The sequence below is a fragment of the Eschrichtius robustus genome, chromosome 21 (assembly GCF_028021215.1).
Source record: "Eschrichtius robustus isolate mEscRob2 chromosome 21, mEscRob2.pri, whole genome shotgun sequence".
Lineage (NCBI taxonomy): Eukaryota > Metazoa > Chordata > Mammalia > Artiodactyla > Eschrichtiidae > Eschrichtius > Eschrichtius robustus.
Window position 1 is genome coordinate 20780792 of NC_090844.1, and position 15694 is coordinate 20796485.

The following is a 15694-nucleotide window of genomic DNA, read 5'->3' on the forward strand; positions in this document are numbered from 1 at the left end:
CTACTCTCTTTTTTTTTTTACCCTGTATTAGATTAGACTGACTTAGTACTAACATAAATTGATCATACAAGATGTACTTCTTTGTAAGATTTATTTCATTCCACATAATGTTTTTGAGAGCCATTCATGATGTTGTCTGTATCAATAGTTCCTTCTGCTTTATGGCTGGTCCATTATATGAACATACAATATTTTATCTATGCATTTTCCTAATTGAAAGATGCTTGGGATGTATCTGGCTATGTTAAGTTTTATATAAACATGCCAGAGCTTTCCAAAGTGGTTGTATCATTTTACTCTTTGTCGACGAAAATTCAGTTAACAATCAAGTTAAGAAGAATTAATGAAAGGGAATTTTATTCAAGCCAAATTGAGGATTATAATCCAGGAGACAGACTCTCAGAAGCCCTGAGAACTGTTCCACCTGTCAGAAGTGGAAAGCACAGTCATGTACATTTTCGAGACAAAGGATCATACGTCAAAATGGCATACTGGTATTTTACGTAAAGTTCACCGAAGACTCACAGCCCAGGTATGCATCGTACAAAGGGAACAGCAAGTCATTATGACCCCCTACAGATCTGGGAAAGAATGCTATTCTTTTAAGAAGTTGCATAGCTAGTGTCAGAAGAAAGGAAAAAAGAAAAAGATCTTTCTGTGGAGCAGGCAGGCATTCCTACCTTTGAGGCGCTCTGGTTAATGTTTAATGAAGGTGCACACTGCACATTAGGGACAGAGGGAGGAGGACCAAACTAAGAGAGAGAATTTTATTTTTAAATTTTCTTATCCTTCCTTAAAATAGCTTTTAGTGTATTATTATAAATATATGGCTAACACACTAATAAAGAACAGACCTAATGATGTTCTGCAATGAATAAAATATTTTATGTTTAAGGTGCGCTGTAATTTTATTTATTAGGTAACTGAGCCCCAGTGAGGTTAACTGGATTTAAAATTTCTAGTAGAACTCGTGTAGAAGCTATGAGCTTATTATTCAAAGTCCTATGTTTAATCCTTTCATTAGATTGATGTAACTCTTGCACATAATAATTCTCAGTGAGTTTATACCTGAATTTCCCAGACTGCTTCTTGGAAATAACTTTCATTGCTTCATAGTATGCAGCAACACTTTTAATACATATAGGAAATACTTTTTCTATATCCTGCAGTTTATAATATAGCCTCTAGAAGTACCCCGCTTCTAGTAAGAGCCTGGGAAAATATTATTTATAAAATAGTCAATGAAATATATTATTACACCATCATCAAATCCTTTTGATAAACTGGGATAACTGGTAACATGATGTCTACTTTTTATTTTATATATTTTAAGTTTTGTGTCTACATCTACTTTTTCTATAATGTTCTTTGGATAGTTAATATCATGATCATATGCTTACCTGATGTCAAAACCTTTTAAAAGTGCCTCATTGTGCTTAAATGCAAATATTACTTTCTTATTGTCAGAATTCATGAAGTTTAACACTTGCAGTTTGGATGGAAATATAGAACAAAATTTGCACACCGCTTGTGAAAAATGTGTTTTTTCCTTATTCACCAAGTGATAGACCTAGAGACAATGGGCAGTTCTAGGTAGGTAATGTGTGTAAATGTAATATTTAAATGTAAGTATACATGTAATTGTGAATATTGATATTGGATGATTCAGGTTAATACATGCATCTGTAAATGCTCACACTGAATTTACGCTATTCACAGTAGTGTTCATCTGAAGATGTTAGGTCTCCATATACATTGTAGTCCTGCTATGAAATTTTTGCTACCCAAAATTTAGTTTATTTGCTTATGCTAAATAGTCAGGCAAGCTTGTAAAAACTAGTTTGCAGCTTACTTTAATTTTCATGTTCATAAGAAATATTTGAATACCACAACATGTTCCTTTGAAAATAGAATTATGAAATCCTCCAAATGATCTAATAAATTTTTATTATATACTCTATCTGCACGCTCTCCATAATTAAAGTTCCTAGTGTATATTACTCATCTGAGTGATGGATAATATATAAAACAGTGCTCTTTTTAATAAAATTTATATCATTTCTTAGTGATCACTACTTCTAATTTTATCAAGATTAGCAAAGCGTACAGTTGAAGCCTGTTTAATTCAAAGTCTTAATCACTTTCAGTCTATCACTTTCAGAACTTGAAGGGTTTAGCAATACTGTAAAATTGCCATGTTTTTTATGTTTTCTGTACCCCTTGATAAGTTATATATATATATATGTACTCCTTGATAAGTTTTATATATATTATATATATCATATAACATGTTTTATGTACCCCTTTACCCCTTGATAGGTTTTATATATATATACACACACACACACATATATATGTATGTATGTATATATATATATGGCAGGTATATATTGTCTTAGGGCACAGAATTATCTGTAGAAGAAATGAAAATATTCCTGTAAAACTTTAATTTACATGTATGGTCTCCATTGTACTCACTATCAGAAACTAAGCCCCAGTCTATTCACTTCTCTTCTTTCTCCCTGGGGTTGCATCGTTATACCAAGACGCTTACACTGCCAAAGCATTTGGGGTGACATTTGGTCCTTGGTAGCCTCATAATCCAACTGGCATTTGCCAAGATGTTCTTCTTCTTACCGTCACTTAGTCCTCAGTCACTGCAGGTCACCACTCTTTTCTCCTTTGGGGATCTTGTGGTCTCTTGTCCTCAGTTATCCTGAAATATCACTCTCTCCTCAGACCTCTAACACCTAAAGAATAAAGGTCCCACAACCTAGGACTTGACCTCAGGTAGCAGAACACAGAGAGCCATTCAAGACCAATTCTGTTTATTTCTCTCCAAATCTTCTCTAGCCTGTGAATCAAGAAAACAGTTTCTCCAACTCGTGAAATAAACAACAAGGTCTCACTGATGTTGGTTTTCTTCTCTGTTTTTGTTTATGTGCTGAATCATTTTCAACACAATAAATGGCTAAGGTTTTTTTTCAACTCAAAATGTCTGTAACATTAAGAAACACAAAATATCTTTAACAGCTTCTCTGCTCTATCGTCCACCATTTTTGGCAAAGGATAATGTTTAGTGAATGGGGAATGGCAAAGGAAGCAAGGAAATGGGACAGGGAGGAAATCCCATACATTTCAAACTACTATCCCACTACATAGCTATTTCCCTTAATCAATTTAAGAGATTCCTTACAATCCTATAAGAAAACATTATAATTGTCAATTTTAGAGATGATAAAACTGAAATTTATTGCTGCTGGCTCACTTTCCTGAACCCAGGTCTAGCCAGCTCTCCATCTTTACTGCCTCTTTGAATAGGGATCCTCTAAGTCAATGCTAGCAAAACACTCTATAGCAAGACTGGCAATGGGTACCTGAGGTCTAAAGTGAAGATGAAGACAATTAAGATTTTTAAGTTAAATAATTAGTAAGGATGAGAATGGAAAAACTCAAAAACCCAGAAGCACTTACTATATTTTAATGCTCTAGCAGAAATAGGGTAAAAGTATAGTACAAAAAATGTTCACACTTAATACAGATATTTTACTGTCAAATATATAAATATCCCAACCCCATATCCTTGGAAACAAACTAAACCATATCAATTATTTGATAAAATAAGCGTGTTTTTGCTCCCGCTTACAAGTTGTGTTTCCTTCAATGTCAGATTCATAATGTTTCAGAACGTTAATTCATGTTAATTAAGTTCTTATCTGACTTCTGATTGAGTGGTTCAATCATACCGAAACTTATGTAATTACATTTAATGTTATAGAAATGGTCTATAACAAGTGGAAAAAGAAATGGTCACAGATATATTATTCAAGATGGTGAATATTTGTGGGTGTATCAGAGGACATCACTTATAAATATATATTTAAACATTCAGATTTTGAAATTTAGATACTCTGTGCAAAGTATAAGGATTATGAATGAAAAAAATTATGGGTGATTCTTTTTGAAGTTTTCAAATATTCTGTGAAAACGTGTAATTTGTGTTTTAAAAAAAACAGACATTTCTTTAAAATATGTATATTCAAAACCTCACCCTCCAGAGATTCTATGAAGATATCCAAAAGGCCTATAGGGATGAAAGTTTCAAAGTTGCTTTAGTGAGTGAAAAAAATTTTAAAGTGTTGAAATCACTTCTTCAAAATACTGGCTCTAGTCCTTCAATATCACTTTCAAGTGTTTAAGTTCAACTTTACTAGTGAGAGAGAGGGCTGATCTTCAGTGCTCAAACTATTTGGTGTGGTTCTCTCTGAAAAACCACACAGGGACTGTAGCCTCAAAGGAGACCAGTTGCTCTGGATGATGGTGAATGTGAGCCTGAAGGGACTCTTGTCCTGAAGTCGCGAGGTCACGAGGAACACAGGCAATTACAGCCCCAGAGCAAGCTATTATCCAAAATGATCAACTCCAGGATAAGATCTCTTATCACACCAAGTGCTTTTTACGACTGTATTCTTGTTTCTGTATTTTGCCTTCCTTTGCTCTTTCTCTAGGTTTATATTTGGAGATAATTTTGAAAATGCCTCCCAACTATCTTTTTTGCAGGCACATCTATCTAAACACTTGTATATCACCCCTCATTTAATTTTTCTTTCTCAGACTAATGTCATTCATTCTGTGGACATTTTCTTGGGCCGATAGAGGTCAGGTGATGTAGGAAATATCTTATGTCTTCATTTTAATTAATGTCTAGAAGTGTAAAGAGTCCCTTGAGAATTTTTTAGTTTACAGAATTTTGACTGGGCACATTTGGAAGTTTGCAATATTAATGATTTTCGTTAAAACTCTCTCATCTTTGCAAGACAAGGACTCTTTACTGAGGGATACTTTCATGCTAACTTTCGAGAAATTTATTTCTTAAGACTCCATCATTAATATTGAAAATGTGTAATAGATTTAAACTAGTAAACTACCACAACCTACTTTTCATGTGCATTGTGAAGGGAAACAACACAAGAAACTGTTACTAAATCATCATACAAATGAGGGTTAATAATTGATGCTAACAAATGAAGAAAGAGCCAAAAAATAGATAAAGCAATCAAAAATCTTTCTAAAACTCATTTTAGCATTTTTTCTTTTTGGAAATGGCAAGGATTTGTATTTATGCCTGCCTGTTTGTTTTAGTTGACCAACATTATCTTTGAGTCCAATGTAAACTTTTTTTCTTATCAATATTAAGGTGTTTGTTTGTTTGTTTGTTTAAGGCTTGAATCACCAACCAGGTCCTTGATAATGGAAGCTCCCCGGGGGGTCCAGATGAGTGCTGCAGCTGGAGACTTCAAGGCTGCCTGCAGGAAGGAGCTCCATTTGCAGTCCACAGAGGGGGAGGTGAGTTCTGAGGTGTAGACACTGGCCTTTTACTGTGGAGGGTGCTTCTTCTCAAATTATATGCATATGATTCCAGGAGAAACAGAAGGAACTACTTCATAAGAGGGCTCAAATTATGAAAATATTAATACTTCTTAAATATGGAACTGGGTAAACCTAATGTTATTTTCATAAGTCAAAGCTCCATTTATTTTCTACTGAAAGATATTCATTCATAAGTCATTTATAAGTGGGGCATCTAAGTTCCTGCAGTTTCAGAAATCAACAGATGAATGGAATGAATATCAGGGTAATACCCAGAATGAAGGCAGTCTTTGCTGTCTCTGTTCCATTTTGGTCTTCAAAAAGTTTTTCCAAAAAGTGCTTTGAAAGTTTGTGTGTTTGTTTCAATAGAAATAGTACCTATATTTTTCTAAAAGGGAAACAAAAAGCAAAAGTTTAGTTTGCTATTTCACCCAATTATTTATTAGATGAGATACATGCTGTTTTTCTTCCATGTTGCTTTATTTCACCCAAGAGTCTGTTTAAACTCTGTTGTCCTCATTCCTTTAAAGATCCTCTTCTTTCTCTTACTGCCTGATTTAAAGAACCCTTTGTCTTTGGGCTTCCATTCTTTCACTGGAATGTGATAGGCAGGTATTTATTTTGTCTCCTTTACTTGCTGTATACATTGTGACTATTGTGTCTGCAGAATCACATTTTTGTTCATTCTGGAAATTCCTCAGCATTACGTCTTCAGATATTCCCTCTCCCCTTTTTCTCTATGGCCTTTTTCAGACTCTCTGAAGAAATGTTATGTCTTTTCATTCCCTTACCTTCCAGATCTCTTAGCCTCTCCTTCCTCATTTCTATTTCTTTATTGCCCTATGCCTCACTCTGCCTATTTATTCAGATCTACATGCCAGGTTCCTCCTCAATATCTAATCTCTTCTTCAATCCCTACATTGGGCTTTTAATTCCAGTAATTTTGTTACTCATTTCTAGGATTCTCATCTGTTGCTTTTTTCCAAATCTGCCTGGACATCTTGGTAGTTGCTCTCTTGTTTGCTTGTTTGTTTTTAATTCTACCTTCATTATTTCAAAGCCTTATGCATAATACATATTCGATTCTGTATATTTTTACCACAATTCCCAAAGTCCTTGAAGGTCTAAATCTGTTGTGCTGCTGTTTCCACCAATTAATTCCCTTAATATTTTCTTCCTTCGTGTGCTTATTTATTTTTTTAATGAGTTTATAAAGGTCAAGCTGAGAAGAAAAAGCATGGAAGGATGATTTGAGAGTGACCCTCTGGAGCATTTCGGGCCTCTTCAGATGTAAATATGAGGGCAGACATTAATAGAATCAAGAAGAGGATGTTCCTTTCTTACCTTTATACCAGTATCTCAGTTATTGATTCAAGATAAATTTGTATTACACATTTGGCTTCCTTTTTATAAACAAACTTATTGCCAGGATCATTAGCATCTTATCTGATATTACAGCTTAAATAATCTAGAAATATGTTTTATAATATTGAAAACATATATCCATATTACCTTTCAGGATTTCTTCCCACTACAATTGCAGACTACAATACTTTGTCTACCACAGCAAGAGAGAAATCTTTCTTAAATACCTCATCTTTTTTAAAGCATTTTTATCATGCTAATCATTTCCTTCAAATTATTCATAATGAATCATCTCATAATAAATATTGATGGTTATTAATCTCCATTCTGCTTCTATTTATGCACCACTTTACTTATGTTCTTTTATTCAAAGTATCAGCAGAATCCTTGAATTCAATTACAGATTAGCATTTAATTGTGAATTGAGTATTATGCTGTAAATAAGTCACAGCCAAAAGCTTTCAGCTGTGGCCATTTTTTATATTAATAAAATAAATATACAGAAAAGCACAGCACTTTCTATTAGAATGAAATAGCATGTAATTTTTCTAGGAAGAAGTATGAAATGATATAAAATCTTTCTCTATGCTTCATTGACTATGCCACAGAAAGGCAGATCCACCAATTATTAAATAATACAGAAAAATATAAAGTCCCTACTCTTAGGTAGTGTTTAAATTAATTAAGATCAGGGCAAACATGGTGTTGAGGTAACCAAAATAAGTAAGAATGAAATTGCACACAAAGTTCTGCACTGCAGAAGTTTCATTCATTTCAGACACCGTATTGCAAGGAATTTCAAATTCAGCTCTGAAAACAACATGAATGACAATTGTAGGCAAAACATTGAAAGTTATAATAGCATATGCAATGCAATAACTTAATAACATATGTTACAAGATGACACAATTTTTTTTTTTTTGACACAATTTTTTAATCTTGCAAACTGATTAAATGTTCTACTACAGTGATAGGTCTGATTTCAACAGGTAAGAATGGAATAAATGGATTCTTGGTAGAGAGAAGACAATGGGCTGTGACTTAAAAGCTCAGGGGTGTCATTACGAGTACCAGGAAGAGTTTCACAACAAGTGGATTATATGGTTTATAGGACGATATGGAATAGAAATATCAATTTTAGAAGTTGGAAAGTGAGCAGTGTCATAGTAAGTGCCTTAAGCAGAACAGAAAGAGGTATGAGGGAGTCCATACAAGCTGCAGAAGCCTGGAAAAGCTGAGCAATGTAGGGTTGGAAAGAATCAATATACAACACCCCTTTTTATCTCATAACTTAGTTTTCTGTCTCAAACCAAGAAAATATTTTTTCTCCCCTTTCTTTTCTTTTTCTTTCTTTTTATTTTTAAATTTAAAGCCATCATTTATTCAATCTTTCATCCTTCTATGGATGGATGTTATATCTGTGAGGCTAACTTACGAAATTCAGAATTTTATTTATATTCCTTCTTTTTCTTTATCCTTTCTTTGTTCCTTTATTATTTCTTTTATAATTTTATATTATTATTGAGGTAAAAGTGGTATATAACACTGTGTAAGTTTCAGGTGTACAGCATTATAATTTCACATGTGTATACTACAAAGTATACAGAGTATATATACAAAGTATACAAAGTATATACTACAAAGTGATCACCACCAAAGTTCTAGTTATCACCCATCCCATATAATTAACCCCCTTTTTCTCTTTTTAAAGGCCCCATTCATTTTAATTTACCTGTTAATAAAAATCTACCTCCCATATATGGGTGAAGCTACAATGTGGATCTCAGAAGATGATGGAATTAAGTATTGCCACATAACCAAATATGATCAAGAGTCACCTGTAAATGGATAGGAGAGCTGGAGGGCACAGCTATAGCTAAACTGAAGCAGGCCACATACCATAAGATTCAAGGCTAACTCCATTGATAAGGCCACCACAGCTGGGCTTGCTTTCTGAGGCTGCCACCTGCATGTCCTACCTGTATAAAAACAGCTACTCTCCACATTTATTCAGTTAGGCTACACCAATGGGAAGGCAATCAGTTCCAAACTATAAAACCCAGCGATGTGGCCTGGTGTCAGCAAGCCTCTGAAACCCACCAGGGCTTGCCAGTAACACTTGCTTCTGTGCTTACTAAGAAATGAACCACTGACAATATCTTCCAGTCATTTGATTAATCCTACATGAGCCTCCTTATCCACATGTTCTTTAGCTTTCCATGTTCCATTCTTTATTGTCTATATCACAAGGTTTCTTGGACAAAACACCAGCTCCTAACACTTTTTCAGCATGAACTAACCTCCACATATGCAGACCTAAACCCCACAGTCCCAGAGCTTGTCTTTATAATACGTTTGGCATTGGCAAAGCTTGAGAATATCTACTCTCTGCAGGCATGCCAACTCCTCAGCAGAAGGGAAGAAAGGAGTATATGCCATGCAAGCCCAGTTTCTCTGTCAAACTCAACCAGTAAGAGGAATCATGCCTCCTCCCCCGTGGAGAAGTGAGTGAAAGAACCCACAGGGTGTAGCAATTGGTATTACACTCACTGATGTCCCTCATCATGGAAACACAGAGCAGGAAGAAATGAGGCCCAGCATTTATACCCCAAAAATATGTTGTCATTTTTTTTTTTACTTAGTTTTGTGCACTTTTAACTTTCGAATCAGAAAAATAAAAATTCATCTTAAAAAATATAGAAGTCCTTTCTCTTTGCTTTCCTGTCACTTAACCTAGAAGAAATTATGAAGTAATAAATTTCAACATTCAATACCTACAAACAAAAACTTTAATTATGCTTTCTTAACTTTGAATACTGTTGGTAAATGCAATCATTTTTATTTCATAATCTATCCATTTATTCAACAACTATTTGTATTACATGGAAGCTGTACATGCAGGGTCAAGCACTGTGAAGTTATAAAAAAATTCAGACTTAATTCTACCTTCAAGAAGGACATAGTTTATTAGGGAAAGTAATATATCAATATGACTATAAAATAAGCTGCCAAGTGATGAGCAAAATAAGATATTAATAATAAACTGCTGCAGGAGAGCCAAATAAGAAGAGTCTTTCCATCTCGGGGCACTAGGGAAAGGTCCGTGGAGGAGGAAGCAGATGAACTGGGCTTTGGTGGAGGGTGAGAATCGTACCCTAGAGGAGAGAGACAAGTACAAGGTGAAGGAAAAGCATTACTTCATGCAACTTGTACTGGCACAATCCTATGCACTGTTCTATAGTCTTGAACCAATGACAGGCCCTGCCTGCATAGATATTACTTGCAAGTAAGAGAAATAATAAATGAACAAATATACAATATAATGTTAAGAAGAGATTGTTACTACAGAGTGAAGTAAAGCTGTTAAGGAGAGGTTAATGGATTTGTGTTACTTTAATAGGATGGTTAGGAAAGTCCTCTTTTAGAGGGTGACCTTTTAGTAGAGATCCGGACAAATATGCTCACATCTAAAATTAATCTAAAGTATACATGTCTATGGTATAGGAATTCTTTTTCTGGCTTATTCTTAGTGTGCCATAGATTCCTATATTTCAAAAAATTTTAAAGCATAAAAAGGCAAACAGGGCTTCCCTGGTGGCACAGTGGTTGAGAATCTGCCTGCCAATGCAGGGGACACGGGTTCGAGCCCTGGTCTGGGAAGATCCCACATGCCGCGGAGCAACTAGGCCTGTGAGCCACAACTACTGAGCCTGCGCTCCGCAACAAAAGAGGCCGCGATAGTGAGAGGCCCGCGCGCCGCGATGAAGAGTGGCCCCCGCTTGCCACAACTAGAGAAAGCCCTCGCACAGAAACGAAGACCCAACACAGCCAAAAATAAATAAATTAATTAATTTAAAAAAAAAAAGTTTAAAAAAAAAAAAGCAAACTGGAAATCTCCCTCCTACCTCTGTTCTCTAACCACCCTGTTAATATCTATCCCCACTTGTAAATATTTGGAGAAAAGTTTTTCAGGCTAGGAAAATGAGGAGTTAAAAAGTCCTGAGGCCAGGGTTGTTTTGGTGTGTTTGAGAAAATGTGAGAGCTCGTGCAAGAATAATTATAGGAAGTGATGTTAGAGAGAAAGGCCAGATCACACAGGGCTTGTGGGCCGTGGAAAGGAATCTAGATTCATTTTAAGCATGATGGGAGGCCGTTAGAGAAACTTGAGCGCTGGTAGGACATGATTTGGTTTGCATTTCTTAGAAGTTCACTCCAACAGCATGTACAATAGACTGTAAGAGGACAAGGGTAGCCACTGGCAGGCCAATTAGGGGGCTATTGCAAGAGTCTTAGTAAGAAATGATTAGGACTTGGGTGAGAGCAAATGTGTAGAAAATGGAATATTCTCTGGTTCTCCTGTCAATTTAGAGATGCCTTTAGGCCGTAATTAGCTACCTAACAATAGAATCAAGACATAGCTAGAGAGAGTTTGTTTCTTTGCTCATTCAAATTCATGATCCAATTTTCCTTTCTTTGGACCGTTCCCCATGCATGTCAAAACCATATGATCTCTGGCCCTGAAAGTGTTGTATCCATGATTTGGAATAAGTGAAGTAATTTTGCAAGTTAGAAGATTTAGCAACATGGGTGTTAAGTACAGGTAATGTATTTCATGGAGTCTTCAAACCTGATTATATCTAATAATTATCTGTTATTTACTGTGCATATTAACTACTTGGTGTAGATTGGGAGTCAACGTGACTTTATGAGTATTTAAAAAAAAATTAAACCAGAGAGTAGAATTTTTTTAATTAATTGCCCATCACTTCACTAACGGCATCTCCATAAACATCCTTATTTCTTTGTATATTCTTTAGACTGGCATGTTTAAGTTAAATTAAAAGACAGTCAAAATCATTCATTTTCTGTGGTGTCTGAATAACTGGGTTGGCCCCTTAAGCAGATTATACAATCTTGCTTTTCATTTCGAGGGCATTCTCTCAGGATGTACCGTGTCTCAAAGGCTCAGGTAGCCGCGGAGCGTTTGGGCTGTACCGTAGGCACGCAATTTGTTCATTCAACAAGGTTTGGCAGCTAAACCAACAAAATTGTTTGTCCTGTGGTCTTTCTTATTAGACCATGCTGTAAAGCTCTTAAGAATATAGGATGCTAAAAGGAATTAAAATGCAATTTCTTTCCCCCTAGATATTTTTGAATGCGGATACAATCCGGCTGGGAAACCTGCCGACCGGCTCTTTTTCCTCTTCTTCACCCAGCTCCTCCCACTCTCGGCAGACAGTGTATGAACTGTGTGTCTGCCCCAACGGCAAACTGTACCTGTCTCCAGCCGGGGCCGGGTCGACTTGTCAGTCCGGTAGCAACATCTGCTTGTGGAGCTGAACTGACTGATTTCTCCTCACACCAGAATAGCCTTTTGTTCCCGTCCGTCTCCTTCACAGTTCTGCTCCGTTTCCCTCGTGATCAGTCCAGAGCTTCTCCAAATGGTCCACAGAGCAACTCCTTCCAGTGTAAGCAGGGATTCGTGCCACCTTCTCTCGTGATTTTCTGTACTGCTCGACACGGAGAGTGTGAGTGACAGAACAGTGGAAAAACCATCTTCAGCAGGAAAACTGGATCATAACTTTTGCTCAGAAGGGAGAATAACATAGGTGCCTTTGCTATGTGAAGTGAAGCACACAGTTTCAGATTTTTGCAGGACCTGGATATGGACTGCACACACATACATGACATAGATGAAATTCCCAGTGTCCAATGGCAAGATGAAATGGGTAACCCTGTAAGAAAACTAGTTCTACAGTCTGAAAGCACAATTTTCCATTCATCTTTTTGGATGTAAACTTTTATCCCTGAATTTTAAAATTTTAAAGCATTATGTAATGCTTGCTTTACTAAAAATTAAATTCAATACATGGTTTTTAACAAAACAAGACAAGACAGAATCCCACCCTGAGTTTTGTTTGTTTCTTTAAATTCAATGTGTTGTTACTCTTTGTCTACTAACTCTAGCATTTGGTACATTAGGTAATTTTGAAAGCTCAGCAATAGAATCTTTACAGAATTAACAAAATGCCATTATACCATCATTTGTCAGATCTGAATGACCTTATATAGTATGTACTTGGCTATTGCATGTGACGTATTTGCTTTTAACCAAGTATCTAATTTATTGCAATATAAGGTAGGATTGAGAGGGACCTACCGATGGTGTGGAATCCATAGATCTTTTTTTTTTTTTTTAATTTACATGATATCCTTTACAACTAGGTTCTAAGAGTACAATTTTTGTTTGCTTCATTCACTTTATACTTGACTCGGACTGCTAAAATTCAAACATCCTCTAAATAAAAACTGTGATGCCTAATGCTGAGAATGAATTCACTTTCCATTGGAATATCATCTACAGAATTATATCTATGTACTTTTTATTGGAGATTAAGACTTAAGGACGGTAGAAATTAAAGTGAAAATCCCCGCTTAAACAGTAAGACATACAAATGTTAGCGAACATGTTGAAAATGTGTTTACTCCATTAGATTCATATTTTAAGGAATTTAGTCACATTCCTTTGCAGCTCTTAATATTTGGTTACTTTTGTTAGACTGTTAAGCTACCCCGAATCAGAGAACATAGTTGCTTCCATCCTCCGATGCTTCTTTTTGTAAATTAGCTGCTGATAAATAACTCCAGAATGCTGCCCACGCGTTTACTACAACACTCCTTAACTCGAACTCTCGCACCTTATAGAACACAAGAACATAAAATTGTATTAGCTATTTCCTGTTCTGGGAAGATGACTTGATTACTCTAAGGTAAGTCTTTAATTTTCACACGTCAGTCCATCTTTTTCTCCCCCATGCACACACGATTACAGGTGTGTGGAAGTTTTCAGTTTGGAGGTCCATGGCTGTAGAATCTTTGGAGTTCAGGACTGTGCAGCACAGGGTGAAGTGGGAGACTGGAATTTATAGAAATAATCTGATTAGTGAAAGTAAGAAATCTGAGTAAGGCAAGCAACAAAGTGAACCGTTTGACCAGAATTCTCTTGTTGGGATAATGTAACACATCGAATACCTGAAAAACCTCCATTCCACTAAATGTATTCTGTACTCAGCAGAAAAGTCAGAAAGCTAGTGCAGTTTTATTACTCTTAAAATAGAACTTGTGTTTGGGGGTTATTACATAAAACCTTAAGTCAATATTGGAGTAAAAATTAAGATGTGCAATTGCTTAAAAAGTCATATCCTAACACAGGAGTTTAATTTATTTAAGCTAAAACATTAGAAGTTACTATGAGAAATCCTCCCATTGGTTTTTGCATAATACTCACACGAAGTATAACACAAGAAATTATGATAAATTATGGGTGCTAATCACTGTACGGACCTTTTAGGAAAATGCTATGTATTAATTTGAGACATATCCAAGTTCTAAACATCCCTAAATTAAAACAATTAGAAAGTTTCTTAGTCAAATGGGAACAATTCTTTTGATTAGTGATTAGCCCTGTTTCTAATCTCAGCTCTGTCTTCTGCTAATCGGTAAACTGATTTAGGCAGTCTGGGAATATCTCCAGGCTTCAGTTTACTCAACTTTGCAACAAAAGCATTGAATCAAATGGTCTCTTAAGATTCCTTCCAGCTCTAACATGTTCTAATTCCAAGAGCAAATATTATAGAAGGTGAAAGGGGCCGTCGAAATTTTAAACTATATGTCATGAGAGGAGAAAAGATAAAAAGTGTTAAAACCAATTCCAGTGAGGGGCTGTCAAATTTTGAATTCACATGTATTTTGAAATGTTATAAACACAATTCAAAAGAAATGTATAAGAGATTTAGACTATGTCTAGATGACGTAAAAATATCTGCTCAGTGTGGTAAAAAAAAAATAGCATAGTGATACAGATAGCTTTCCTGTTCAACACTAAATGGGTGGTTTAAATTACTTGACTGGCTGTTTTAGATTCCTTAGAATCTAAGTATAAACTCAGCCTCAGAGTTTGGGCTTCTATTAAAGGCACAGAGGATTGCTCTGAAAGGTCCTTAATTTCCTCATATAGAAGGCTTGATTCTTTCTTGATACAGAGTTTCTTTCCTTAATTGCAGACTACCCAAACACATTCATTATCTGTTTTTCCAGTACCATTTTTATGTTACAAAATACATATAGTGCAGTTTACTTAGATGCAAATTTCATTTTTCCCAAATTAAACTCAGAAAAGTGATTCCTTTCAAATGTATTACATGGACTCTAAACTTGGTATCCAGTTTAAGTGGAGAAGGCAGGAAGGGAAGAAGGGAAGAAGGCAGGCAAACAGGCAGGAAGGAAGGATAGAGAGAAGGAAGGGGACTGACAGCATTCCTAGCATTTAAATTCTTAGCTGAAAATGGACAAACAGAGAAGTATTTGCACTCATGTTTTGAGATCAAAAGGAGAGAAGCAGAAAGGACAAATTATTTTTTTTCTTTCAGAATATTTCAGTAAGACACTTCCAAAAAAAAAAAACTTCCAAATTTCCTCCAAAATTTCTATTCTGTACTTCTTGGTCCTACTTTTTTTTCTCTTATTTTATTATGAACCATAAACTGTATAATCTGGTGCAAAACTATTTAAGAATTTAAGATAATTTTATGCTTCATATTTTACATTAACCTGGAAACCTTAGATTTCAGTACTTCATATCTCTGAAAATGGAGCCAGGAGTTCCAGTTGTGTTTCTGTTCCTCTACCTACTCATGTGACCTTAAGAAATATATTTAATTATCTTGGTCACCGTTTATTTCTCTTGGGGAGGGTTACGCCAAACTAGAAGTTTTCTTTGGTTACCTTCATCTCTAAATGTCATTGATTCCCTTAAGAAAAGACTCAGCAATCTTGAGTTCAGTAGCCTGCTCTGAACTTGTTATTATTGACCTCCTTCTATATGTAGACATGGTTGTTTATAAATGTTGAAATGCAAATCTTTCCAGCAGCCAAACACTATTTCTTTTTCTACACTCCC

The 15694-nt window shown here is 35.5% G+C and overlaps 1 protein-coding gene across 3 annotated transcripts in view; it reads left to right on the forward strand.

The window, feature by feature from the left end:
• The window catches only part of SGCZ (sarcoglycan zeta), a 312358-nt gene extending 300283 nt beyond the window's left edge, over nucleotides 1-12075 (forward strand). For all 3 annotated transcript variants that reach the window (XM_068532068.1, XM_068532071.1, XM_068532069.1), the window contains 2 exons: nucleotides 5223-5346; nucleotides 11881-12075. In XM_068532068.1, the coding sequence (XP_068388169.1) occupies nucleotides 5223-5346; nucleotides 11881-12075 (319 nt within the window). The remainder of the gene's footprint in view (nucleotides 1-5222; nucleotides 5347-11880) is intronic.
• The last annotated feature ends 3619 nt before the right edge of the window (nucleotides 12076-15694 follow it).